Source organism: Spermophilus citellus (genome assembly GCF_964194105.1).
Source record: "Spermophilus citellus genome assembly, chromosome: 18".
Lineage (NCBI taxonomy): Eukaryota > Metazoa > Chordata > Mammalia > Rodentia > Sciuridae > Spermophilus > Spermophilus citellus.
In genome coordinates this window covers 18,159,175-18,186,140 of record NC_138200.1, presented here as the reverse complement: position 1 = coordinate 18,186,140, position 26,966 = coordinate 18,159,175, and the positions used below count along the sequence as shown (strand labels likewise).

The following is a 26,966-nucleotide window of genomic DNA, read 5'->3' as shown; positions in this document are numbered from 1 at the left end:
CTTTCTTGAAGGGACAGTCAAGAAGGGAAAGATGAGGTGGCCTTCCTCAGTTCCTCTGGAGTACGAGCACCCCACCCCCACGCCACTCTCCCCTTTCTCTCAGGAACAGCTGGCCAGAGGGTAACGCGACTCCAGCCGGACATGCCATTCCAGCCTGAAGGTCAGGACTCTCTGGCCAACCAGGACTCGGAGATAAAAGGAAGGGCCAGGTCTCCTTCCCTTACCCTAGAGCCTGAAACCTGTGAGAGGAGAAGGAGGAGGCGCCCACAAGGTAGGGTCATGGGGTCTTCCTCAGACCCAGAGGGATCCTCACGGGGTTCCATGGGCCCTCCATCCCGGCTCCCTGGGAGCCTTCACTGTGTGAGGACAGGCAGGCTGCTGTCTATTGTCCCCAGACCCAAGTGGCCTCCAACATCGTACCGCAGTGGCAGGAACTGGCCAGGCTTCCTCCCTGGCTCTGGAGGCTGAAGCAGCCACCTTCCCCTTATTTGTCTTGGGAGGGGCAAGTGCTGGGCAAACAGGGAAGGGAAATCCTGGATTCTGCCCCTGTCTCCCACTAATCAGCCGTTACACAGGCCTGAGGCCTCTAGGGCCCACTCAGGCCTGGTTCCTTCTTGGCCCTGTATATGGAAAGGACGTGGGGTTTGGCCTGGAGTGTACACAGTGCCCAGGGCCTGGTTTTAGTGAATACTTAGAAAAACTCCCAGCCCAGGGACGTGAACACATATTTGCTGAGCACTTGCTTCATGGGTGCCCTGGGCTGGGTGCTCTGCATGACCAAGCTCTCTGACACTGTCCACTCATCCGAGGATGTTGAACTAGGACCTTTAGTGTCCCGAAGAAGGAACTGAGGCTCAGGGTTATGAGGGAAGAGTGTTGGAAGAGGTGAGAATCCCACCCAGATCTCTGTGACACCCCTCCTCCCCAGAACTCACTTCTCTGAGTGAACCAGGAAGGGACGGTGCTAGGGGCTTTTTGGTCAGGGCCTCCTCCCTTCACCTATCTTTTTTTTCCTACCCCACAGGCCACATTGCTGTCCACAAGCCTCCTCATGGCTGAGCTCCTACCCCTGCTGTCCTGGGTGCCCCCAGGTTCCCAGGGCAGTACCCAGGACTCTCCTGTTCCTTCAGCTGAGCATCAGGCACAAAATAAGAGATCCCAGGGCCTGGCCCCCGAGTCTTGGAGGTTCCTGGAGGTGCCCATCATTCAAATAACGCCATCTAGTGACGGGGAGTCACCCCCCTCCACCCCAACCACCCCACGCTTGCAGCAACCAAGGACCCCAGACCTGGAAAGTCTGTCTCAGGACAGGTAAGACCTGGGCAGTGGAACGGATAGTGGGTGTTTTTTTTTTTTTTCCCTCTCTCTCTCTACTCATGTTCAAGGGTGGGTTGCTTGTGGGCTGTCATTGCCTAGGTGGAGGTGGGGGGAGTACAGGTTAGTGAGGGTGGCCCCACAGGGACCTGGCTGAAAATGATGAAACAGTCGTAGTAGAGTGTGCATTGGCACAACTGAACGCTGCCTAGCAAGACTAGAGTGGAACCCACCCTGCCCCCCGCCATTTGACACACTCAGTGTTTTTCAAACTATGGGTGAGGACCCACGTAAGGGTCATGAAACCAATGTGGTCAATTGTGATCCCACTTTGTTCCCACACCAAAATAATATAGAATTGAAAGTAACACCTCATATGGGGCTTAGCAAGCGTCAGTGTGGTTTCCTGCAACTTCTGTGACATGACATATATTCCTAAGTGTGTGCCGGAGGCAATGCGAGAGGTATTTCCTGCTGTAGCTCACAGGCAAAAAAAAAAAAAAAAGGTTTAAACAAAACTTCTGCAAAGAAATCCTACCTCTAGTCTAGGGAGACAGGAACTGGGAGGTTCAAGGGCACAAGGGGAAAAAAAGGAAAGAACTATGATGACCTGAATAGAAATACTCAACGTGGTTTCTTCCAACAATGGACACTCCATAAGAGCTGAAGTTTATGAAGTAGAGCTGTGTGCATCGGTGTGCAGAAACCTCAGAAATACTGGGGATGAGGAAAAGCAAGTTGCAAAACAGTACTTTAGGAGCCCGATTGTGTATCTTTTTCAAAGACACCGAATGATAGGCGATGTTGTTGGTGGATGCATCCTGATGCGGGAAAAGGATAGGAAATCACATGGGAAGGACCAACGCTGGCTTTGAGGCAGGTGGCACCTTGGGGTGCCCAAGCAGAGCAGGTGGGGATGGGGAGCTGGGCCTTTGGCTGTAACTTTAATAGATAATTTCGTCTTCTCCTTCTTTTGTAAGGATCTCAAACAAAATGGTCAAACGTCCACATCTATTGGATATGGGTGATGGAGACCTAGATGGCCATGATAATTTTTTCCTGTTGGAAATAAACCCTACTTAAAAGTGTGAAAGCATTTCAAAAGAAGAAACAGGCAAGGAGAAATGTATAAAGAGGGCAATGGGACACAGGAAAGGGTGGAAGAAGGACCTGCCAGACATCAAAGGAGGAGAGGCAGCCATGGAAGAATGGGGAAGAGCTTTCCTAGGCAGAAGGGGTAGCAAGAGGAGGTTGAGAGGCAGGAGGCCTAAGGTAGGAAGGTGCCTGGAGAGAGAGAGAGAGAGAGAGAGAGAGAGAGAGAGAGAGAGAGAGAGAGAGCGCGCACGCGGGCGAGAGAGCAGGGAGTCACGGTGGCTGGGGGAATGAGCCAAAGGGAGACCTAGGAAGAGGCAGCCACAGGTGAGAGAGGCCAAGCACAAGGGCCGTAGAGGCCAACCTGAGCTCTTCTTGGCTTTTACCTGGGATGAGGTGTATGTTAGGGGTGGGGTTGGGGTTGGGGTGTCCCTGAGCCAGGACTGGACTGGAACAGGAGACCAGGGATGGATGAGGCTGGTGTGATAGTCCGGGTAGGAGTAGGGGAGAGGATTTTAGATTCTGGATAAGGTTTGTAGGTGGAGCTGACAAGGTTTATGATATTTAGGGTGTGGGTGTCGGTTAAAGAGAGGGGTGAAGGAAGACTCAGAGGTTTGGGGCTGGCCATCAACAAATATAGGAAACACGGTTGTTTGTGTTTTGTTTGGATGGGGGTTGGAGGTAGGGAAAGGTTAAGGGCTGGGAAGGGATGGGAATGGATGTTTTGTTGTTGTTGTTTTTTAACATTTTACAATTTTAAAATTTTGTTCTAATTAGTTATACTTGACAGTAGAATGTGTTTTAACACATCATACATAAATGGAGTATGACTTCTCATTCATCTGGTGGTGCATGATGTAGAGTTGACAGGTCGTGTAATCATATGTACATAGGGTGTTAATGTCCCATTCATTCTACTATCAGAGAATGGAGTTTTTTCAGAAGAGGTAGGGATAGCCCACCCTGAAGAGGGGTGGGGAACAAGTCCCTCTGCTGGGGGCCTGAGCCTAGGAGCTGGGAGCTGGGGTTCATGTCATGTGTTTTTGGTCAAGGAATTCAGGACACCAAAAGACAGCACCTTGCAGAGATGGGTGCAGGCTATGGCTTCCAAGCAAGGGCCTGACCCACGTCGCAGTTGGGTGGCTTGCAAATCACTTCTCCAAAGGTCAGTATCTTCCCCAAACCCAGAGGCCGGGCTTCCCATCTCTAAAAGCACTGTCTGTCGGGGAAAGCCCTTACCACAGAGTTAGTGGGATGCCCAGGCCCGGGGTAACTTGCTCAGGGCCACAGCACTAACAAGAGACAGAGGGGACAAGCTTCTGACTTAGACTGGAGGGCTAGGACTGCGAAGTCCCCAGAGACCCAGGTCCTGGAGTCAGTACGGAGGCTTTGAGACTGTGGGGGGGGGGGAGCCCCACCCCTTCCCGTGCTCTTGGGTTTCCCCCCAAACCACCTACACACCTCGGCTTCCCAGCACTTCTGTGCCACCTTCGCCCCACCCCTCCAGTTCCTCCCTGGGGTATGGGTGTCGGTTAAAGAGAGGGGTGAAGGAGGACCCTTTTCTGGGTGCCGGGGGAGAGGGCGCCCAGTGTGTCCCAGGCAGTTACCATCCGGTGTTCGGTTTTAGCAGAACCTCCGTGTCCGCTTCTCTCGCTGTGTCCCTGTCCTCCTCCCCATTTCCGACCCCCTGGGTGAGCGGGATTCCCCCAGCTTCTCTGTCCTCTCCTAGGCCGCAGCGGGTCGCTCCCGCCGTCCCCGCCCGGGCAGGGGGCGGCGCCGTGACGCGGCGGGGCGGGGGCAGGAAGGGGGTGTCGCTGACGCCGCGGCGGCCTCCGGCGGCTCCGGCCTTTTGTGCGGGCGGCGGGGTCGGGTGGGGGCGGCGGCCGAGGCAGGCGAGGCCGGTGCCCTGCGGGGTCGCCCAGCTCAGCCAGCCCCGCTCAGCCAGCCCTGCCCTGCCCTGCGGCCGGGCGCGCCGCATCCATGTTCGAGTAAGGAGCGGGCAGCCGGGGTCGGGCCGGGAGGAGCGGGAGGCCGCCGCGAGGGGTGGCGGGTCGGGGAGCTGGTGCACGTGGGCGCCGGCCGGGGCGACCCTGGCCGGTGGCGGGGAGCGGAGGTGCAGGGGCTCACGGGGCCAGGGGTGCAGCCGGGGATGGAGCGCCGACGGCGGGGAGGCCCGCGGTCGGGGTGGCCGCTGCTGGCCCGCGCCGCGCCAGCGTGCGGGGTTCTGCGGGGGGCCCGGGGCCCTTCTTGCGGGGAGGGTCCCCAGGCCTGCATTGGCTCGGCCCTCGGGGGCCAGGGGCAGGCGCGAGGCCGGCCGGGTCTGTGGGCCCGGGAAGGAGGGAGGACCGTGGCCAGTCCCCGCCAGCCGGGCCCACAGGCCGCGCAGCCCCGGCAGGCCCCGGACAGGGTCCCCTGGGCGCGCCCCCTCCCACCGTCCTCGGCCGCTGCTGGGGTGGGGGCTTCTGCGTGGCCCGAGGACCCAGCGCCGAGATCCGCTGGGGCTAAGTGGGCGCGGAATTGAGCTCCTCCCGGGGTCTGGCCACCGTGTGCGATGATGTTTCCGATCTGAACTGCGTCTTGCAAGTGTCTGCAGGTCTGTCTGGGCTCTTGGCGCCTGTGAAGCAGCTGTGATCCTTTTCGGTGGTGTCTGTGTGTGTAATTCACCGTAAATTCCGTCTGTGGCCCTGGGTGCTCCCACAAGTTACCTGTGTGTGTCTGGGTCTTTTCACCTGCTGCTGGGACCCACCATTGGTTGTACAGCGTGTGATGTGTTTTCATTCCATCTGTGACTCCATGAGCAAATACAAATTACCTGCTAGTGACTTGGGAGTGTTTACCTGCGCCCTGGGGCTCCTGTGCCCTCCTTGGTTGTTTGTGCAGGAATTTACCATTAATTCCATCTGTGGCTCCAAGTGTCACTGCGAGTTCCCAGTGTGTGTTCCATAATGACTCTAGTGTGTGGACATGTGTCCGGGGCTCTCTGTTGCACCATGACCTACTGTGTACCTATGTGCCTGTAATTTTAACTCTGAAACTCTTATTTAGCTTTGTATGCAAATGTAAATTACCAGTATGTGTGTATTTGTGACATTGTGTGTCTGGGAGATCTGTTTCTGTCGATGTGACCCTCTGTTTGTTTGTGCCTGTAATTTACAGTTCTATCTTTGGATGACTTTCCATACGTATCCATTTGTGACATTGTTGTATATTGAGTGGGGTTTTCTGTGTGCTGCTGAGACCCTTTGTGGCTTTGTCTGTGTCAGGAGAGAGAGAGAGAGAGACCCCTGGTGGTTCTCTGTGGGCCTGGGACCCTCCTTCCTGAGACCTTGGGTGTAACCTTGACTCTCTGGAGGCAGTAACCGTGATAACTGATGTTGTCCCCCTTGGTTTGTAAAGCATGTCCTACACATTAATTCAGTATCTGGCCACTGTGTTGTCAAGGTATGCCCACAGCCCCCTGGACAGTATTACTCCAGAGTCCTTCATGGTGTGTGAGTGTCAAGGTTCTCTGCTGTATCAACAGCAGCTGACAATTCCATCCCTTGTCACTTTAAAACTGGCCTTTGCTTTGTCTTTCCTGACAGACAGTGAGACCATAAGGGCAGGAAGTGCAGGCTGACCAAATGACTTCATTTACCTAGGACTGTGTGTGTTTTCTGGGGGCCCAGGGATTGTCGCCACGTAGCTTTCTTTGTGATTGTGGAAAGGTTTTTGCCTTTGATGCTTTCCTGACATTTTCTTGAGGCTGTGTGTGAATGTCATGTATCTGGGACTTTCTGTGGTTTACGATGTGTTTCTGAGCCCTCTGCAGTGCTGTGTATGTGCAAGCCTACACGTGTGTGTGTGTGGCTTTTCCAGAACTTTGTGTGTTGCTGTAGCATATTTATAATGCTGCGGTTGTGTGTGTTTGTAATTGTTCTGGGACCCTGGCTCTGTGCGTGACTATAGCATATCTGTGACACTACCATTGTGTGTATGTGTGTGTGTATGTTTGTGTGCATATGGCAGACTTTGCAGTTTGCCCAGGACACTAGCTGTGCGTGACCTTCCTGAGTTTTCGGCACACCTGTGTATGCATTGCCCCACTCTGACCAGAGGCATCTTTGGGCAGCTCCGGAAGTCTGAGGTGAAGTGTCTGCAGTGGCAAAAAAACACACTTCCCAGTCCCCGCCCCTGTAACGGTCCTCTAGCTGCTTGGGCTCCTCCCTTCACTCTCTACTGCCAGCTTGGTTGGGCAGACCCTGGGTTGGGCCTGCCCTTGGGCACTTCCTCATTGTCCTGCCCAGGAGCAAGAACTGGGGTGTGGGCCTTGCCCTGTTTGTGTGTCTTGAACCTGTCCCAGGCACCCTGCCTCTAACCTTGGCTTTGGGAGAGTAGGGCAGGGCTGTGTTTCAGGCCAAAGGTGAGAAGATTGGGGCTGGAGGAGTAGCATGATCACCCCCTCCTCAGAGCCCTTCCCCATTCGCCAGTACCCTCAGGGTGAACCCCACAAACTCCTGACCAGGGTTCACAGGCTGCTGGCCTGGGCCCTCCTCGCCTCCCCCAGGCCTGCTGGCCGCCTCACTCGTCATCAGACTTGCCAAGCTCAGTCCTGTGCCTGAACTTGATGTTCCTGCACCTAGAACTGTCTTCTCCATTCTCCCACTCTGCCAGATCTGCTCTTTGTCCTCATGACCACAGCCTTGCCCAGCAAGGCCTCTGCAGACTCTCTCACCAAAGAAACCATCCCTGCTCCTAGTTGTCCCGTCCTGTGTCTCTGTGGTCCTCGCCTATGAGCGTGTAGCAGAATCTCCCGGGGCCCACCCTGGTTTCTGATTCTGGAGCTTAGGATAGGGTCCTAGAATCTGCATTTCCAACAACTTCCCGGGCTGCTGGTGCTGCCAGTGTGGGCCATGCTGAGCAGTGCTGCTCAGGAGCACTGGCCAGCGTCTGAGGTCATCAACATCATTATATGCTTTCTTACTGATTGACTGGGTTCCTCAGCTGGCACACTGCCCCTACAGAGGGATCTGTATGTTCCCCCACCCTGCCGTGTGTCCCCATGTGTCCCCGTGTGTCCCCAGCACCAGGTGCAGTGTAGGTGCAGAGCATGCTTAGACAGCGAATGACGGAGGCTCCTGCCGCCAGCCTAGGTGCATGGGAGGCACTGTCAGGGTCCGTACAGCATCTTGGGCAGAGGGGCCAGGATGGTGGCAGGGCCCCTTATCTGCTCGCTCCTGAAAGAGGGAGAAGAGTCCAACCAACCAAAGTGTCACTTTTTTTTTCCCTCCAGGTAACCCTGTGAGGTGGTTACAGCTGCTATTCCCATTATATAGCAGAGTAAACTGAGGCTCAGGAAGGTCCAGATAGCAGCCTGCAGTCACACAGGAAATGGCAGCACTGAGACTGGAAGCCCCTAGACCTACAAGTCCAAGTTCTGCAACTTATACGCCTGGTTGAATCCAAGTTCTGGGAGGGAGGTGGTGGATCATTCACTCAGTCCGTCCGTAGTGCAGATCTGCACAGGGCACCTACTGTGCGCCAGGCCGAGGCCAGGCGGTGGGATGAGAATCCGGGGGAGATACAGAGGTCTGCTGCTGAGGAGAAAGAGAAAGCAGAGAAGGGGGTCAGGGGTGGGCAGTGTGGTTTCAAATAGGGCACAGGGCTGGGGGGAGGTGTCCTGAGATGTGTCCACCGAGAAGGACCTGAAGAAGGTGACATCTGGAAGAAAAGGCATTTGGGTTGCAGGGGAGGGAATACAGGTGACTTGGGTCAAGAGGGACCAGATCCAGGCTTTCCTGGGGTGAGAGGTGGCCTGAGTCCGGTTTGCACAGGTTGGCTCTGGCTGCAGGTGGGCACAGACTGGATGCAGGGACTTAAGCAGGAGACCAAGGAGGAGGATGGTCCAGGAAGAGTGGCAATGGCCCGAGCCACCATTTGTGTTTAATTTATTCATATATTCCACAAATTCATTTCACAAGTATGTGACTGCTTCATTCTGCATTGTCCTGAGCAAGGCTGGGACAGACACTGAACAAAGCAGGGACCAGAGTAGCCCCAACGATTGCCGTCAGGAAGCCAGTAGACCTGTGGGGGGAATGAGGTGACATCAGACAGTGACATCAGACTGATAGGCAGGTCAGGTGAGGGACAAGGGGCACTGGAGTGAGGAGAGGGTGCGTGAGCAAGTCTTGAAGGACACATAAGAATCTGCTGGGCAGAGAAGGGCAAGGGTGGGCTGGACGAGGGAAGGGTGTGTGCTGATGCTTGGTGGCAGGAGAGGTGAGTTGCTAGAGCCCCTCCTGGTGGAGGGAATCCCACCTGCATCCCAGGACAGGTCACTGCCCCAAGTTGGAATCCCGCCCTGAAATAAACCAGCTGCTGTCCCTAGGCAAGTGGTTCACGCTGCTTCCTCTATGAAGCGGGAATGGTGATGCGATCAGGTGCACAGGATTGTTTGAGGAATAATAAAATTAAGCACACAGAGAGCTGGCCATAGCTCCTGATAAGGAGTCCACAGTGAATGTCCCTTTAAAGTTCCCGATGCTTACCCCACAGCCTTTATTATTAGTCTGTATTTGCGCAGTCATCCCAGTGCTCTGTTTGTCTAACATCTCCCCACCCCCAGGTTAACTCTCCAAGGGCGGGAGCCACAGCCCACGGGCTCTGCTCCTGCCAGCTCCAGGCAGCACGGGATCATTTACCCAGTCACCCATGTTTATTGTGTGTCCCATACAGTTTGGGGTGCTAGGTGACAAGTAGCAACCAGGGCCTCCTGATATGCACGTCAGGCAATGAACCAGGGTGAGTGTAGATAACATGGGGTGTGACTAGGGAGGTGCCATGCTGGGCTGAGTGACCAGGAGGAGGAGCATTGGAGATGAATGAGATGAGCGGGCGATGCCCGGGCTGCGATGGAGGCGACCAAAGATGCAGAGGCCTTGTCATGGGAATGAAGTTTGAGAGCTTAAGGAACAGAAGGAGGCTGGAATGGCTGGGACAACCAGGAGAGGGGAGGCCATGAGGTCAGGGAGGTGACAGGACCTGGTCACTGGGGCTTTGGGTCTCAGGGTGAGGACTTGGTTTGAACCTGAAGTGAGGTGCAGTCAAGGCAGGGCAAGGCTTGGAGCTGGGAGGACCCTGATCTGACTCAGGTGGTCACAGCCAGAAGAGGCTGCAGTGGGAACAGACTGTGGGGGCAGGGACAGGAGCAGGAGACCCAGGTGGAGGCCGCTGGGTGCCCAGCAGTTGGGGATGGAGCCTGGAACAGGGAGAAGTGGGTAGAAAAGAAATAATTGGCGGTGGTGCACACCTGTAATCCTAGCAGCTCTGGAGGCTGAGGCTGGACGATCACAGGTTCAAAGCCAGCCTCAGCAACTTAGTGAGGCTGTAAGCAACCTAGTGAGACCCTGTCTCTAAAAAATAAAAATAAAAAGGACTGGGGATGGGGCTCAGTGGTTAAGTACCCCTGGGTTCCATCCCTGGTACCAAAAAGAAAAAAAGTAGTTTTACTTTTTTGTGCGTGTGCGTGCTGGGGATGGAACTCAGGGCCTTGGGAATGCTAGGCAAGTGTTCTACCCCTGAGCTACATCCCCAGCCCTGGAAATAGAGTGTGGCGGTGGATCCGGTGGGACTTGCTGACAGATTGGAAATGAATGTTTGGGAGAAAGAAAGAAATTAAGAAAGATTCTTAAGTTTTTAGCTTGAGCAACTAAGTGGAAAGTCACTGTTTGATAAATATTTGTTGTATGAATGAATTAGTATGTTTTTTAAAAAAAGGCTAGGTGCTGTGGTGCAGACTATCATCCCAGCTACTCCGGAGGCTGAGGCACGGTATCACAAGTCCAAAGCCAGCCTGGGCAATTTAGTGAGACCCTGTCTCAATATAAAATGAAAAGAGCTGGGGATGGGGGGATGTACTCAGTGGTAAAGCGCTTTCCCACTCAGGCCCTGGACTCCATCCCTAGCACTGCAAGGGGTTGGGGGGGAAGCAGGTGTTCTTGACAGCTCAGACGGACCTGGCTCTGTTAGAGGAACTCATACTTTACACATAGTGATTTGTTTAACCTTCCAAACCACAAGACGAGGGTGTGCATTTATCACTCTCTGGATGGTAAAGGAGGTAACGAGGCACAAATGGATAGATGAGTAGATGGAAGGGTGGGTGGATGGGGGTTAATGGGCAAATAGATGGGCCTTTAAAAACAGGCCTGGCAGGGCGTGGTGGTGCACGCCTGTAATCCCAGCAGCTCGGGAGGCTGAGGCAGGAGAGTTGCGAGTTCGAAGCCAGCCTCAGCAACCTAGTGAAGCCCTAAGCGACTCAGTGAGACTCTGTCTCTAAATAAAATACAAAACAGAGCTGGGGATGTGGCTCAGTGCTCGAGTGCCCCTGAGTTCAATCCCTGGGGCCCCCTCAAAAACCAAACAGAAAAGAAAACCTAGGCCCATCCCCAGCCCGTTTCCCTCAGCACCCCTCTTCTCTCCACCCCAGCACCACGCCCCACTCTGGCCGGAGCACACCCAGCAGCTCCCCATCTCTCCGCAAGCGGCTGCAGCTCTTGCCCCCAAGCCGGCCCCCTCCTGAGCCAGAACCAGGCACCATGGTGGAGAAGGGGTCAGATAGCTCCTCAGAAAAGAGTGGCATGTCTGGGACCCCCAGCACCCAGAGCCTGGGCAGCCGGAACTTCATCCGCAACAGCAAGGTCGGCGTAAGCGCCAGTTGGGGGCACAGAGGGGTGGCAAGGTGGGTGACCCGAGGCCTCATCCTAACTCCCCTCTTTCCCTTGCAGAAGATGCAGAGCTGGTACAGTGTAAGTATCTGGGCAAGGGAACTTGCTAGAGGGGGCAGGAGGGAGGAGGCCATCTGCTGACCTAGAGCCCCAGGTTGAAGCAGTCAAGGAACAGGGGCTGCAATTAGCAGACCAGAGTCACACCCTGTGCTGCTAGTTATGTGCTGTGTGATAAAGGGCATCAGTTAACTCTCTGGGCCTTTCAAACTCTCCTTAAGAAACAGCCCTGCTTTACAAGGCTGAAGGGGACAGTCAATGGGAGTTGGTGATGCTGGCAGTACTTGACATAGGATCTGGCTGATCTAAGAAATCAGAAAATGACATGTTGTGGGCAATAGAAGGCAGAAGCAGGTTAGATACTGAAACTTCAGAGCGCCTAAGAGGCTGGGAAGACTAAGGGGGCTCTGGAAGCTTTGTGGGGCAGAGCTGGGGGTGGGTATCCCCATCCAGGTTTTCTCTCCCAAACTTCCCCTAGATGCTGAGCCCCACCTACAAACAGCGCAATGAAGACTTCCGGAAGCTGTTCAGCAAACTCCCTGAAGCTGAGCGCCTCATCGTGGGTGAGTCCCTGCACCCCAGACCTGGTCCTACCCCCTTGACCTGTGTTCCCAGCCTCTGGGCTGTGAGAACAGCAGCCAGGTGACTCCAGTATCTACTTGTCTCTCCCGCTCTCAGATTACTCCTGTGCTCTTCAGCGTGAGATCCTCCTTCAGGGGCGCCTCTATCTCTCTGAGAACTGGATCTGCTTCTACAGCAACATCTTCCGCTGGGAGACCACGGTGAGCTGATGAGAGGGAGAGGCCTCAGCGTGGCGGGGCCCTGGCCCTTTCTGACCCTCCTGCCCCCTTCAGATTTCCATCCAGTTGAAGGAAGTGACGTGTCTAAAGAAGGAAAAGACGGCCAAGCTGATCCCCAACGCCATCCAGATCTGTACAGAGAGCGAGAAGGTGAGTCCAGGGACGCAGTGACGGGGACCATGTAGTCACTGATCTCAGCATCTCCCTGCTCCCCTGACCCAAAGCCAATCAAAGCCAAGCTCCGTTTCTTCTGGACCCCAAACCTCTCTCAGGTCCATCACCTGCTCTTTATTCTCCCAGCCCCTGCCATGGCCGGGCTCCCATCCTCTCTGACCTGGGTCCCTACCTCAACTTCCTGTCAGATCCTTTCCTCACACAGCTGCGCAGGGACATAGTGAAATCCTTCCCTCCCATGTCTCTAGCAACTCAGATGTCCTTGCCCCTTGGACGCCCCTCTGATGCTCCATCCTATCCCCTGCATTATTGCCTCAGGGCCAGTTCATTGGAAGATGGCTAGGCTAGTCCAACCACTTACAGGACAGGAAGCGGGGAGGGCAGGGGAAGACTTCATAGCAAACTTCCTTTGTGTTTTGTGGATCAGCTGACCACCTCAGAGACCAAGGGGGCTGGGAAAGTGCCCTGAGCTGAGCCTGTCTAGAGAAGGGTCTGTCTCCCACCCAGACTGTGAGCTCTGAGGAAGAGCCATGGGCTGTCTCCACCTTGTGGTGACCTTGCAAGTCTGGGCACAGGATAACTATTTTGTGAAATGAATGCAGGGACGAATGAGTGGGTACATCAGGACAGAGCAGCAGGGATAGTCCTGAATGAGGATGGAGCTTCCCCTGGCCCCGCCCCGTCTCCCCCCTGGCCCCACCCCATCTCTCCCCTGGCCCCGCCCCATCTCTCCCCTGGCCCCGCCCCATCTCTCCCCTGGCCCCGCCCCACCTCTCCCCTGGCCCCGCCCCACCTCTCCCCTGGCCCCGCCCCACCTCTCCCCTGGCCCCGCCCCATCTCCCCTCTGGCCCCGCCCCATCTCCCCTCTGGCCCCGCCCCATCTCCCCTGGCCCTCACACGCCCTTCTTCTCTGCAGCATTTCTTCACTTCCTTTGGGGCCCGTGACCGCTGCTTCCTCCTTATCTTCCGCCTCTGGCAGAATGCACTGCTGGAAAAGGTGAGCCTGGTGAGGCCTGGGGGAGAAGCAGGGTGCCAGGGGACCATGGAGCCAGGGATGCCAGACCTCGGGGAACAGGAGGAACCCCCAGCTCTTCTCCATGGACACCAGGCCTCATATAGCCTCATAGGCCCATCCAGGGACAGCCAAAGGCTTCTTTCAGGCCTGACTCTGAAGCTGAGTCTCCAGCAGAAGAGAGGAGTGGGTGTAAACCAGTCATTATTCCTTCCTGGGGCTGGGGAAGAGCTCCGCACTGGACAGCATCAAGGTTCTGCTGGCGGGAATGCTGGGTGCTCCTCATACAAAGGCTGCGCTGGGGGCCGCAGCACCTTGGAACATCCGCACCCCCTCCTCCAGCTCTGCTCTGTGCGCCCTGCCATCTGAGGACCTCTTATCCCCGGGGGGAAGCTCCAGCTGTGGTCACCCCCAGAAGCAAGAGTGCCAGAGAATCCACTGAGGATCCTGAGGGGACAATGCAGAGTTAGTGTCCAGAGAGGCCAAGGGCAGAGGACAGTCATAACTCAGGCCCTGCAGTTCCAGCCCCATCACTGATTAGTGCCACCTAGGGCAAGTCATTAAACCCCATCTGGCCCGTGGGGACCGCCCCTACTTCACAACACCCAGAGCTGGGTCCGGAAGAAGCGCTCGGTGACGTCAGCTTGTCTGAGGTGGGTGGGCCGGTGGCTAGCGCCAGAGCTCTCCACGGCCTCCTGGGAGCTCATCCAGCACTGCCACTTCCCAGTCAGCTGACCTTGGCATATTACAGTGCACCCGGCTTAAAATGAAGACGGTATCTTAGTGCCCACTTCCCAGATCCGTTTTGAAGTCCTGGTGGGTTAGCGGACGTGGGTTAGCAGAATGCCGGGCTCCTCATGGCACACCAGTGGGTGCCAGCTGCTGCCACCACTATCACTGTTATTATTTCATCACTGTTGTCATCCAGCCACTCTGAGCACAGGCAGCTGAAACCCGAGGGCGTCTGAGGACACCTGAAGAAAGAGTCGGGGGCACTGTAGCCATCTGGGTGGGAACATGAGCTCTGGAGTCTGGCTGCACTTGAATCCCAGAGGCAACTGGGATTCACTAAAGTGACCTCAAGCGTATAACTTCCCATTCTTGGGCCTCCTGGACTTCTGTATTCTCCTCTGTAACAATGGAACCTTAACTGGCCAGAGCCTTGGAGGACTTGATAGGTCGGAAGTGTAGCACCTAGGCACAAGGTCTGGCAGGCATGTGGCTTCCAGGGAGATGGGAGATGGGTTTCCTGCGTGAGGGGGCGGGGCCTGGCTCATGAGGTCATGCTGCCCCCTTGTGGACGTCGGGGGAACAGGAGGCTGAAGACTGGTGGGGAACCTAGAAGGGAGGGCTCTGGCTGGACGTGAGGTCAACCCCATTCCTTCCTACCCAGACGCTGAGTCCCCGCGAGCTCTGGCACCTGGTGCATCAGTGCTATGGCTCGGAGCTGGGCCTCACCAGCGAAGATGAGGACTACGTCTGCCCCTTGCAGCTGAATGGTCTGGGGTGAGTTGGAGGTGGAGGGGCTCCAGGGTTTAGAGACCAGATGGGGCTGTGTGCAGAATTCCAGGAGGGCCAGGTGGACTGAGGTGGGTGTGCAGGGCCTGGAACGCCCAGGAAGGTGAGTGGGGGCTGGAGGATCAGTGGTCCCACGTTTTCCCTTCACTACAGGAGCCCCAAGGATGTGGGAGATGTGATTGCCCTGAGCGACATCACCCCCTCTGGGGCTGCCGACCACAGCCAGGAGCCAAGCCCCGTGGGATCGCGCCGTGGCCGCATCACCCCCAACCTGTCCCGGGCCAGCAGCGATGCAGACCATGGGGTGAGCAGGAGGGTAAAGGACAGAGGAGGGTGCTGACTGGGTGAGACAATGGAAGGATGGCAGAGAGGGACTAAGATACAGGGGCGAAGGAGGGGACGGATGGAGGTGGGAAGATGGTCAAGGAAAGTAGGGCTGGATAGGGGAAGAGAGACAAAAGGAAAACGGGAAGGGTGAGAAGCAGAAGGGGCAAGGTGGATGGGTGGATGGATGGAACAGGGACAGACAGATGGACAGGAAGGGAGAAAGCATCCCAAACAACCGTGGTTGGAGCTAAGAGGAGCCCTCATCTGGGTGTCCCCGGGACCTCTCAGCTCAGCCTGAGCCCCAGGTGTGCACACCAGCTCCCCAGCATTGGCTTCACTGCCCAAGGTCTGAGCAGTGTCTCAAATCCTTGCAGCCAGTGTGCACCCAGGGAGGTCCCCAGGCTGGGATCCGGTGGGGCAAGGCTGTATGAATCCTTTGTCTGCAGGCAGAGGAGGACAAGGAGGAGCAGACGGACAGCCAGCCAGATGCCTCCACCAGCCAGACAGTGACTCCAGTGGCAGAACCCCTGAGTACAGAGCCCAACCCGCCTGAGGAGCCCACTTCCCTGGGCCCCTTGGACTTGCTGCCCAGGGAGGAGCTGTTAACCGACACTAGTAACTCCTCTTCATCCACGGGGGAGGAAGGTGAGGGGGGAGGGCTTGAGTTCATTCCCTTCCTCACACACAACAACCCTTTCTCAGGAGAGTGAAGCAGGAGGGGATGTATTGGCTCATGGGACTTAAAAATGCAGGAGGTAGGCAGAGATGGCATTCAAATGGCGTTGCTAGAAGTCTCTCTGTCCTGAGCTCTGCTTCAAAGGCTGCCTGGCAGGAAGAATAGGAGCACAGACTTGGAAAGCAGGTTGCTGGGGTCCAAATCCTGGTTGACCTAATTTCTAACCAGGATTATGTAATGTGGGCACATTGTCGAACCTCCCTGAGCCTTGATTCTCCCATCTGGAAAATGGGGAAAGCAGTAATAATGCCCACTTCCTATGCTTGTCGTTAAGACTAATTAAATGTTAGTACGCGTTAAAGTGCTTAGGCCAGTTATTCTGTTCATTTTTTCTGTGCCAAAGAATTGTCAAGGTATCTTTTATTCTCATGGGGGCAGACGAGCCCCTGCCAAACCTAGTGTTAGAAAAAATGAGGTGCCACAAAAAAATCAAAACACGTGCCAGAAAGTGGGTGGGCAAGGCAAACCTTTACTTTTGGCAGAAGGCGCGCTACTGGAACCCGTGCGCCTGGGTGGGCGGCTATAGATCGTATCTAACCTACGCAGGGCTGCCCTTCACTCTGATTGGAGGAGTTCGGGGTTACAATCTACGTGATTGGTTAATTTTAGCTTTAGGGCGGGCAAAAGGGAAGGGCTACTATTGGATCCAATTAAGCCTTTACTATGTTCTATAAAAGGACCACCAGGCTTTCTATTTCTCACACTATCACAAAGGGAAGCGGCCTGCTTTTCCCAATAGCTACATCAAGAATCTTAGGATTGCTTCTGATTGGTTCAGTCTGGCGAGTGGGCCCGCCCCCAAACCAATCTTTGTGGCTGATTGGCTGGCCTGGGTAACACACACACCCCTGGACCAATCATCACGGCTGATGCCCCTGGGCGCCAAGCTGTGGCTGAGGGGCTGAGTTACACTCGGGGGCTGAGTTACACTCAGGGGCTGAGTTCCCTTTGGTCCAGGAGGATAGATGTGCATCCAGCCCACGAGGCCTGAAGTGGGGAGAAGCGGTCACCCAGAGAGAGGGAAGAATGGGACCTACATCGCCCCGGCCCTTCTCTGTCTCCTAGCTGACCTGGCCGCCCTGCTTCCCGACCTCTCCGGCCGGCTCCTCATCAACTCCGTCTTCCACGTGGGAGCCGAGCGGCTGCAGCAGATGCTCTTCTCGGACTCAGCCTTCCTCCAGGGATTCCTGCAGCAGTGCAAGTTCACAGGTCAGGGGCGGGCCAGAGAAGATGCCAGGCTCAACCAGGTATAGGAGAAGGGGGAGGAAGGCCAGCCGGGAGTCGGGCAGTGAAAGCAGTGCCCGTGGCCCTGGGCACCGTGGCACAGTCCTGTAAGGACTGTGGCAGGAGGCTGAGGCAGGAGGATCGCAAGTTCTAGGCCAGCCTCGACAACCAGACCCTATCTCAATAAATAAAATAAAATAGCATCTGTGAGAGCTGAAGTGCTTCAGCCTCATACCAGCCTTGTAGCCTTGGGCAGGTTCCCAGCCACTTTGTGCCTCAGTTTCTTCTGTTTACTGTTCACAGCAGGAGCTTATTGGGTTCCCATTAGAACTAGATGAGTTAGGGCTGGGGATGTGGCTCAAGCGGTAGCGCGCTCGTCTGGCATGCGTGCGGCCCGGGTTCGATCCTCAGCACCACATACCAACAAAGATGTTGTGTCCGCCGAAAACTAAAAAATAAAAAAAAAATTCTCTCTCTCTCAAGAAAAAAAAAAGAAACCACCCTCACCCCCGTTTAAAAAAAAAAAAAAAAAAAAAGAACTAGATGAGTTAGTGCTAGGGTAGTGCCTAGAACAATGGTATATAGTAAGGGTCTAGTAAATACCAGGTAACCATCACAGTGACTACTCGTGCAGGGCTTGGAGACCATGAGAGACCAGGGTAGAGTAACTCCTGTCCGCAGTGCCCAGGATCTAGTGGGAACGGCAGGAAATGTACAAATAAGTACACCTGCTGCAGGTGTGATGTGAGGTCGGGGCGGGGTCTGCGGGCAGCTGTGTTTTGAGGGCAGTGAAGGGGCTGCTAGGACATGAAGCTGGAAGGAGGAACTGAGGAGGGTGCTAAAGGGAGAGGGCAGGGGAGGAGGCCAACGAGGTCAGGCCTCCTCTAAGACTGGAGGCAGACACCAGGGTCAGGGCTGGAGAGGTGAGAAGCCCCTGGGGAGAAGGAAGGGTTGAGGTGAGACCTCTGAGCCAGGCTAGGGGAGAGATTCCAGCAAGCGGCACCTTAGTCAAATGGTAATTTTTCCTTGTTTCTTGTTTCCTCTGTTGAAAGTGAACAGTGTAGATTCCCCTGTGGTCCCAAGGACGGTGGGTGCCCTGTGTTGGGGGTAGACAGGCCTCACAGCACCAGCTTCCGTCCTGGGGATTGGTACATCTGGCAGAAAACTCAGGCAGATAGGTTATGGTCCGTCTTGGCTTTAACCAAATATCCCTGACCAGAAACGGAGTCCGAGGGCAGGTGCTGAGTGGGAGGCTGGGGAGGAACCCCGGGCAGGCAGGAAGGGGCCAAACCAGGAAGGGTCCCCGGGAGCACTGAACAGATGGTGGAGCTGACCTTAGGGAGGCGAGGTCTAGGACTCCAGTGGGAGCCCGGAGGACACTGGGATGGGGACCCAAGGCAGACGGGGTAAGGCCAGTGGGGCTCCATAGGGTGAGGAGGCAGGAGGCTTCCAGGGAAAGGTACCCAGAAGGCTGCAGGAGCTTAGATCTGATGCCTGGGAGGGAAGCCAGTCTGGTACAGAGGGGGAAACTGAGGCTGCAGGTGTAGATGGGATGGCCCCAGGAGGGGTCAGAAGAGGGCCCAGCTGTAACTGTCACGGATTCCTAAAAGGAAGGCAGGGTAGATGGCAAGATTCGGACTTGAAGGAAGGACAGCGGTTGGGGACAAGTCTCCAGGAAACTGAAACCCTCAAAAAGACTGAGTTTCCTACATCCTGAGGGCAGAGGACCCCAGAATGGTTCCATCATTCTTTTCTTCTTTAGATGTAACCTTGAGCCCCTGGAGTGGGGACAGCAAGTGCCACCAGCGCCGCGTGCTGACTTACACCATTCCCATCAGCAACCCGCTGGGCCCCAAGAGCGCCTCCGTGGTGGAGACACAGGTGGGGCCCGTGGGGTGGCCAGCCAGGTAGAATGGCTCCGTGGGGTGGCTCTGACAGCCCTCCTCCCCGTCCTTGCAGACGCTGTTCCGGCGCGGCCCGCAGGCAGGTGGGTGCGTGGTGGACTCAGAGGTGCTGACGCAGGGCATCCCGTACCAGGACTACTTCTACACGGCCCACCGCTACTGCATCCTGGGCCTTGCCCGGAACAAGGCGCGGCTCCGGTGAGTCACCCCTTAACCTGGTGGCCTCAGGGCCCTACTCCAGTCTCCCCACCCTGAGTCAGCTGCAGATCTCACCTTGGAGGAGGAACAGAAGTGTTGGGTCCCTGAGACCCAGAACTCTGAACAGCAGAGCATAGAGAGGGTGGCCCTGGGGATGACTGGTCCCATCTGCAGGGGGTGTTTGAGCAAGAGAGGGCAAGTGAGTGTGCAGGTGAACAGTTCACTTGTTCACCTGTTTATTGAGCATCTACTGTGTGCCCAGCCTATTCGAGACCATGGGGCTACAGCAAAATTAAACAAAAACCCCTCTCTTGGGGAACTCATGTTCTTGGTGGGTATTGGCCAATAAAAATGATAATGAGCCTGCAGGACATTCACTAGTGATAAACGCTTTAGGGAAAAGCACCGTGGGCTAAAGAGCGTGGGAGGCGCTGGACCAGCAGAGATTTTACCCTGAGTGTGCTGATCAGGGGAAGGTTCTCTAAGGAAAGAATATTTTATAAGCACATGAAGGAGGGTGAGGGCTGATGGCAGTGCAAAGGCCCTGAGGCAGAAGTGTGGGAATGGCTAGAGTGGAGTCAGTGGAGGAAGAGTAAGAGGTGAGATCAAGGAGATGGCTTCATGGTCCTGGTGAGGTGCACTGGGTCAGGGCTCTGAGTTGGGGGACCCTGACCTGACTCAGGTGTTCACAGGCTCCTTCTGGTTGCAGGTGGGAACAGATAACAAGGGCAGGGACAAGAGCCAGGGGACCTGACAGGGAGGAGGCGGCCACGGTGTTCAGGCAGGAGCAGGTGGAGGCTGGGCCAGGGCGAGGCAGCCCAGGGGAGGAGAATTTAAATTCTTGGACAGATGTTTATAGGAGGAGGTGACAGGGTTGGCTGAGATGGAGTCCACGTGTGCATATGAAGGAAGGGGCAGGGTCACGGGGACCCCTGGGTGCTTGACCTGAGCCCCGGAAGCACAGATCTACCATTGACAGAGGCGGGGAGGCAGGCAGGAGGGTCGGGAGCTCAGCTGAGGACGAGCTGGGCTGAGCTGTCCTGTCCTGTGTGTGGAGGGGGTGCGGCAGCCCAGTGGGGAGGCCCGTGGGGGGGTCTGGGCCAGGACATCAGCATGTGAGTGGACGAGGCTCAGGCAGCGGGGAGACTGGCCACGATGGCTGACACGGTCAGAGCCTGGGTCAAGGCCAGGTTAGGGGGGAGGTCCAGGAAGGTGAGTGGGCGGGGAGGGAGCGCATCTGTGTGTCTGAGTGACAGAGGACCCTCTCTGAGTTAGCGGAAGAACGGAACTCCCCAGGGGGTGGGACCCCGGCTGTGACCCTCTTCCCCTCTCTCTGCCCCAGGGTGTCCTCAGAGATCCGCTACCGGAAACAGCCGTGGAGCCTCGTGAAGTCCCTGATTGAAAAGAACTCGTGGAGTGGCATTGAGGATTATTTCCACCACCTGGGTAGGGGCAGAGGGCCAGCCAGGGCGGGGTGGGGTCGTGGCCAGCTGGGTACACATCCAGAGCCCTCTCTCCTCTCTCCCAGAGCGGGAGCTCGCCAAGGCCGAGAAGCTGTCCCTAGAGGAAGGCGGGAAGGAGGCCCGGGGGTTGCTCTCAGGTCTGCGGAGGCGAAAGCGGCCCCTCAGCTGGAGGGGTCACGGAGATGGTCCCCAGCACCCGGATCCAGACCCCTGCACCCGGGCTGGCATGCACACCTCGGGTGCGTTCCTTCAGGGCCTGCTCAGGCAGGCGGAGGCGCTGGGGGCCTGGGCTGGGGTGGCTTTGTGTGCCGTTATCTGACCCTGATGCTGTCTTACAGGCTCCCTCAGCTCCCGCTTCTCAGAACCGTCCATGGAGCAGGGTCCTGGGGCAGGCATCCCCAACGCCCTGGTTCTCATCAGTATCGTGTGAGTAAGAGAGGCCTGGATCTACAGGCTGCTGTGGGACCTTGAGCAAGTGCTTGGCCGCTCTGGGCTTTGCTTGGTGCTCCTTACACAGTGTAGATGCTCAGTTTGTCATGGAGAAGATTCTCTGCTGGAAGAGGCGAGGCCCAGGGGGCTATGGGAGGTCAGAGTAACTCGACCTTGATGGGGGCGGGGGTGGGAGATCGGCACCAAAGGCTAAAGAATCAGCCCAGTGAGCAGGGAGAGGTGTGCAGGTGAACGAGGCCATCGGTGCGTTTTACTCCTGCGTCCCTGACCAGCTCTAAGCCGGGTGGAAGTTGGGACACAGCAGTGACCACAGCCCTCAGGGAGACAGACCTGACTCGAGCCCAGGGGATCAGGACTGGGTGAGGAGGCAGTGGGAGGGCAGCACCTGCTTCCTCCAAGGCCCCACAGAGGGGCAGTCGGGGTGACTTTCCTGGGACAGCACAGGATGTCTGAGCTGAGACCCGAGCAGGCAAGGCCCACGATCAAGGTGGGGAGGGGACAGGTGCTCTGGGGAAGGGAAATAAGGCCCCTGGGATTCGAGCTGACCCTGGGAGGGAGGGCAGGGGGCTACACTGTCAGCCGTTCTGGGCCTCAGTTTGCCAGAGCAGTTCAGGCGCAGCCACGTGGCAGCCTGTCCCAGCACTGCCCAGGGCGGGGGAGGGGGCGGCCGGCTCGGGCTCATGGCTCTCACCTCTTTGCTCCCCTCACTGCTCCCAGGATCTGTGTGAGGTAGGGTCCCACGTCTCCCACCTGTCCCTCCCTGTGTCTCATTCCCCTGCAGCCTCCTCTCCCTATTCTAGGCCCCCCTGGGCCCCCAGGGATGTGGCCTAGGGTGGTGGTCAAGGGCATGGGTATAGCCAGGCCTGGTTTTGAACCCCGACTATTTAACTACATACTGTGCATCCCTAAGCCTGTCTCTTACCCTCTCTGAACCTCAGTTTCATCCTCTGAAAAGATGGAGGTGTGGTCTTAGGCCCCCTTCAAGGTGTGGTTGTGTGGCGGGGTGTCCAGAGCTCAGTGCCTGACTTTTGGGCACTGACCTCTGACCCCTCCCCCAGCCTCATTGTCCTCATCGCCCTCAACGCCCTCCTCTTTTACCGCCTCTGGTCCCTGGAGAGGACGGCCCACACCTTTGAGTCGTGGCACAGCCTGGCCCTGGCCAAAGGGTAAGCGGGCAGTGTGAGGATGCTGGGCAGCTGGGCAAGTTGGGGAGGCCGGGGCTGTGCTCAGGCCCCTGTCCCTGCAGCAAGTTCCCTCAGACGGCCACCGAGTGGGCGGAGATCCTGGCCCTGCAGAAGCAGTTCCACAGCGTCGAGGTGCACAAGTGGAGGCGGATCCTGCGGGCATCCGTGGAGCTCCTGGATGAGGTAGGGCTTCGCTTCGCCAGCCGGGGGCCCAGGCGGGGCTGTGGGGCCAGATGCCCTCCCCTCCCTAGGCCTGAGTTTCCTCCTCTGCAAAATGAGGAAGCCATTCCTAGTCCCCACCTCACAGAGTCGCTGGAGGCGTCCGTGGGATGGAGAAGGAATTTATCGGTTCTTATCCTGGAAAAAAGTCCAGGGGGCTCCCTTCAGGCATGGCTAGATCCAGTCCCTCGATAGTAATAAGAATCCATCTCAGAGCATCTCTTGACTGTGCCGATGCTCAGGGTTGGCTTTGTTTGGGGCGTTTCCTTTGCTGCAGGATGATCAAGGTGGCACCTGCCACTCCAATGGAGAGTTCACTCTCATTGGCTGCTGGGGTCATGGGCCCACCCCCAAAACAATCACTGCAGCCAGGGCTGGGCTAGATTCGGTCCTGTTTCTCTTGCTCCCTTCTGGCAAAAGGGGTCATAGCGTCTGCAGGCAAAAGAGAGGTTCTCCAAAAAGGGAATTGACCCAAATACCTATGTAGTGCAAGGGCAGGATCCAAATTCTACTGTGTGATCTTGTGCAAGTGTCTTTACTTTGAGCCTTGATCACATAATCCATGTCACCTCTTGTGAGGATGGAGTAGGTTAACATTTGGAATAATGCTGGGCCAAAAGTCAACACTTCATAGATGCGTGCTGTCAGTCACGAGAGCCGAGCACCAGGCACACAGTAGGAGTCTAATCAGCATGCCCTCCCCACGTGGTGAGGATGCCCCCCAGCATACCCGGCCCCAGTGGACTCCAGCAGGCAGCTGTGGTGGGTCAGGGCAAATGTGGGGCGCTGGGGTAGGTGCCCCCAGTGTGTATGAGGGGGGTGATGGGAAACAGAGAGGGTTCTGAGGTGATCAGAGCCAAAATTGCCAGTCGATCACCCTTGTTGCACCCTGAAATCATGCTCACGGGGAGATGCCCCCAAGGCTGTGCAGGACATGATAGGGAAGAAATTAAGGCTCAAAGAGAAGGAGGGCAGAACTCTTCCATTCTGCATTAAATCTTTGATGATTTTTCTCTCTCAAATTGCCGTGAGTACAGAGTTGACTTCGCAGATTGATTGTAGTGGCAGATACAGGCGGAGTTCCCCTGGGTGCTGAGCGCGGGTGACACTCCTGGCCAGCCTGATAGGGATGCTCTAGTTTCCCCTCTGGTAGCGAGTTAGGAGGTACACAGCATCCTGGGGTTCAGGGGGTCAGGAGCTTACCCAAGGTCACAGGGGAAAGAATCATCCTTAACATACCTTCAGCACTTCCTGTGGGCCAGGTTCCAGTGTTCATCCTCTCCCTGAAATCGTCCCATGAAACAGGGACAACACTGACCCACATTTCAGATGAGGGACGTGGGCCCAGGGCAGTAACAGCAAAGCTGAGATGGAACCCCAGGCTCACACTGAGACCATCCTCTGCTGCCTCGAGAAGTTAAAACGGGGTGCAGCGTGGCTTTGGTGGCCTGTGTTGGATAGGGGCATGGCCTCCCGGCCGCAGGACGGGGTTGACATCACCCTCTCAGTGCTCACCTGCTCTGCCCCCTCCTGGCAGATGAAGTTCTCGCTGGAGAAGCTACACCAAGGGATCACAGTCTCGGACCCGCCCTTTGACACCCAGCCACAGCCACGGTCTGATGACAGCTTCTCCTGAGGGCACCCGGCCACACAGCTGTCCCCTCAAATGGACAGAAGGACACAAAGAGCCCCGGTGGCCACTGCTGGCACGGTGTGAGCGCCGGGAACCTCCCGCCTGCCCCTCCCAGTGGCCCCGCCGAGGGCCATGCAGACGTGGGGACCACAGAGCAAGATGCACTTTAGACCAGCGTGTGCAAGCCCGACCGCCATCGCCCGCCCGGCCAGGGAGCTGGTCTGGCCTTTGGCGGCCCCTCACTAACTTATTTTGCCTGGCTGGGGTTATGGGGGTACCCCCTGGGGTGCACGATTTCCTCAGCTCTGGGTTTAATGTATTATATTTATTTGGGGCTGACAGAGTTCCAATAAAGGGTTGGAAGTGGCTGTGCCTGTGCCTGGAGGGTCCCGGAACAGGTGGGGGCTTCCCGTCGTACTCGGATCCCACTGTGGTGGGGAGGCCATTTCCTGGGGCAGCAGGTGCTAAAGTCATTGGGGATCCCCCCTCTCCAGCAGCTTACACCAGCTCTGCACCATCCAAGTCCAGAGAGGGCACCAAGGATAGACTCATCCCCATGTCTGGGCTCAGCTACTGCCTCTTAGCAGTCCTGTCCCCTGGAACAGGTCAATGACTTTGAACGTGTTTCCTCTTTGTAAAGTGGGCATAATAACAGCACCTTTCTCTTAGGATTGTTAGAAGTTATCGGATCTCAGATTTAACCACAGGGGAATCTCCTGGAGAGCTGCTACAGAATACAGGTTTCGGACTCAGTGGGTCCCGGCAGGCCTGAGCTGCGGTTCTAACACTCCCAAGGTGAGGCTGACAGTGGTCCTCCAGGGACCACACCTTGAGAACCGCTATTATGAGAACCCAAAGAGTTAATCCATGTTATTACAGGCCCCGGCACAGAGTAAGTGTTCAATGAACGTTATGCTTATTGCAGAAAAGTTGAGAGGAAAAAAAGGAATACCAAATATGCACCATGCTCTGTGCTGCGATTGGATGTTCATTTTACTCTCACAGTGACTCCTTGAGGTAGAGGCAAATAAAGATTTACAGTGTCTGAGGCCACCTGGCAGGGAGACAGACTCCACGCCTGGCCTCTAGAATCCCCGTATTTACATGCCAGGTTCTGACCTCCTTTAGGATCCCTCAGCAGCCCACCCAGGTGGAGGTTGTTTGGACCCCTGTTTTATAGCTAGGAAAATGGACTTAGAGGCACAGTCTCCTGTGCAGTTAGAACCAGATCCACCTCATCAGACCCTGTTCTGGTTTCAGACTGAGGAAGCCCTTGAGAGATCTTTGGCATGCCCTTGCAGAACTGGGGATTAAACCCAGGGCCTTGCACATGCTAAGCAAGCACTCTACCAACTCCAAGAATCATCTTAATCAAAAACTTGGAGCAGGAGACTGGAGGAGGTGATTCGCAAGTTGCAAAGGGTGGTCAGCCTTTCTGTCTTCTAGTGCTATAATTATGGCCAGTCAGCCACTCTGTACCTCAGTTTCCGACACCTGTAAACTGGGCATAATGACATACCCACCTTGTAGGAAGAATTAATAGGAAAGTGCTGAGGTCAGCGTGGAGCCCATAGCAGATGAACAACAGCTTACAAGGCTTTTAGGAGGTGCCCTTGTCCTTTGATAAAGACTGTCCTTACTGTGCCTCCACCTACCATCCCCCACAGAGGAAGAACCTAGTGAACAGCAGGAGGGTTATTTTCTGCTGGGGAATTTCACAGCTCAGGGGAGACTGGCGTAAAAGCCCAGACCACAAAGGTGTCGGGTATCCCTGGCTCCCTGCCCCTCTGCCCTGGACCTGCCCCACACCCTGCTTCCTCTTTCCCCTGCAAAGCTGGACCAGGGGAATTCTGGGACTCTGCTCCAATGGGAACTGGAAGGTAGGACCTGGGAAGCTACCTGTCATCAAGAGTCTCACTCCCACCATGACCCAGAGCCCCACCCTTGTCCTCTCTGTTTGGCAAAACTACTAGTAGCACAAGCCACCCATCCTAATAGCCCAGGCTGCCCATCATTGCCAGGGCAGCATTCCAGGTCCACTTTAGGCCAGCTACATGATGACCCTGGGCAAGGGAGTGAACCTTCCCCAGCCTCAATATCCTCATTTTGTAAATGGGGGTGATAGAACTTGCTGCAAAAGTTTGGGGAGGCAAAAGTGGGTTCAGTGAATCTGAAGGGTTAAATAAGCACTGGTGTTTATTCATGTGACAGATAATGAGTACCTACAATGTACAGTTCAAAGTGCTGGAGATGGTCCTCACTCTGGGGAATCTTCCATTACAGGGTTGGAGGGACAGACAGCGAACAGATCAACTGTATAAAAGAGCATAGGTAGAGACACTGAGGAGAAAAAAGAGTAAAGAAGGTCAAGTAGAGACGTTTACCTTGAACAAGACACAGAAGACTTGAGAAGCTTCAGGAGGTGAGGGACTGAGCCCTTTAATCACCTGGGGAGAGTTTCAGTCCAGGCAGAGGGAAGAACTAGGGCAAAGGCAGGAAGGAGCTCTGCTGTGCTGGGGTGAGAGGGGACCTGGATTGCCGAATGGAGTGGGAGGAGAGAGGGGTAGATGACGTCAGAGACTTAAAGAGAGGGGCGAGGGATCATGAGAATGGCCCTCCAAAAAAAAAAAAAAAAAAACACAAAAGGGCACCTCCAAACCCCCAAGCCTCTTTTCCGTGTTGGACGCCAGGGTGCCCTTCCAGTATATTATTTGTAGCCCTACCCTGAACTCCTCCCCCATGTCCACTTGGGTCCCTCCATGGTGACTTGCAGGCCTGGATATCAGGAACCTCAGGGCCAGGTCACTTGGATGATCCAGCCACAACCCCCTCGAACTCATGAGGATGACCTCCGTCCATATTTTGGAGAGCCCGTCCGTTCCCCAAACTGTCCGCTAAGTCCTCTTGTGTGTCCGGAGGTGACCTTTCTCAGACTCGGAAGATGAGGGATCCC

The 26,966-nt window shown here is 56.0% G+C and overlaps 1 protein-coding gene and 1 long non-coding RNA gene across 6 annotated transcripts; one reads left to right on the top strand and one right to left on the bottom strand.

Moving 5' to 3' along the window:
• The first annotated feature begins 131 nt into the window (after positions 1-131).
• On the top strand, positions 132-24,379 carry GRAMD1A (GRAM domain containing 1A). Of its 2 annotated transcripts, XM_081274015.1 has the most exons (20): positions 132-271; positions 1,025-1,311; positions 10,877-11,087; positions 11,175-11,195; positions 11,650-11,734; positions 11,850-11,953; positions 12,026-12,121; positions 13,062-13,142; positions 14,551-14,663; positions 14,829-14,979; positions 15,449-15,647; positions 16,804-16,947; positions 18,725-18,843; positions 18,922-19,064; positions 20,407-20,510; positions 20,593-20,766; positions 20,866-20,953; positions 22,036-22,143; positions 22,224-22,344; positions 23,918-24,379. In XM_081274015.1, the coding sequence occupies exons 2-20, from the start codon at positions 1,052-1,054 to the stop codon at positions 24,014-24,016; spliced, it is 2,421 nt and encodes an 806-aa protein (XP_081130141.1). In that variant the 5' UTR covers positions 132-271; positions 1,025-1,051; the 3' UTR covers positions 24,017-24,379. The 2 variants fall into 2 exon arrangements, with proteins under 2 accessions (XP_081130141.1, XP_081130142.1); XM_081274016.1 differs by lacking the exons at positions 132-271; positions 1,025-1,311 and adding an exon at positions 4,216-4,394.
• On the bottom strand, positions 22,352-26,951 carry LOC308637550. 4 transcript variants are annotated; one of them, XR_014019628.1, is made up of 4 exons: positions 26,461-26,951; positions 23,896-26,353; positions 23,620-23,788; positions 22,352-22,812 (listed from the first exon to the last, which is right to left on the bottom strand). It is a non-coding gene; the product is annotated as an uncharacterized lncRNA (long non-coding RNA). The 4 variants fall into 4 exon arrangements; XR_014019629.1 differs by having other exon boundaries at positions 22,352-23,788; positions 26,461-26,543; positions 26,737-26,951; XR_014019627.1 differs by having other exon boundaries at positions 22,352-23,788.
• Between the last annotated feature and the right edge of the window lie 15 nt (positions 26,952-26,966).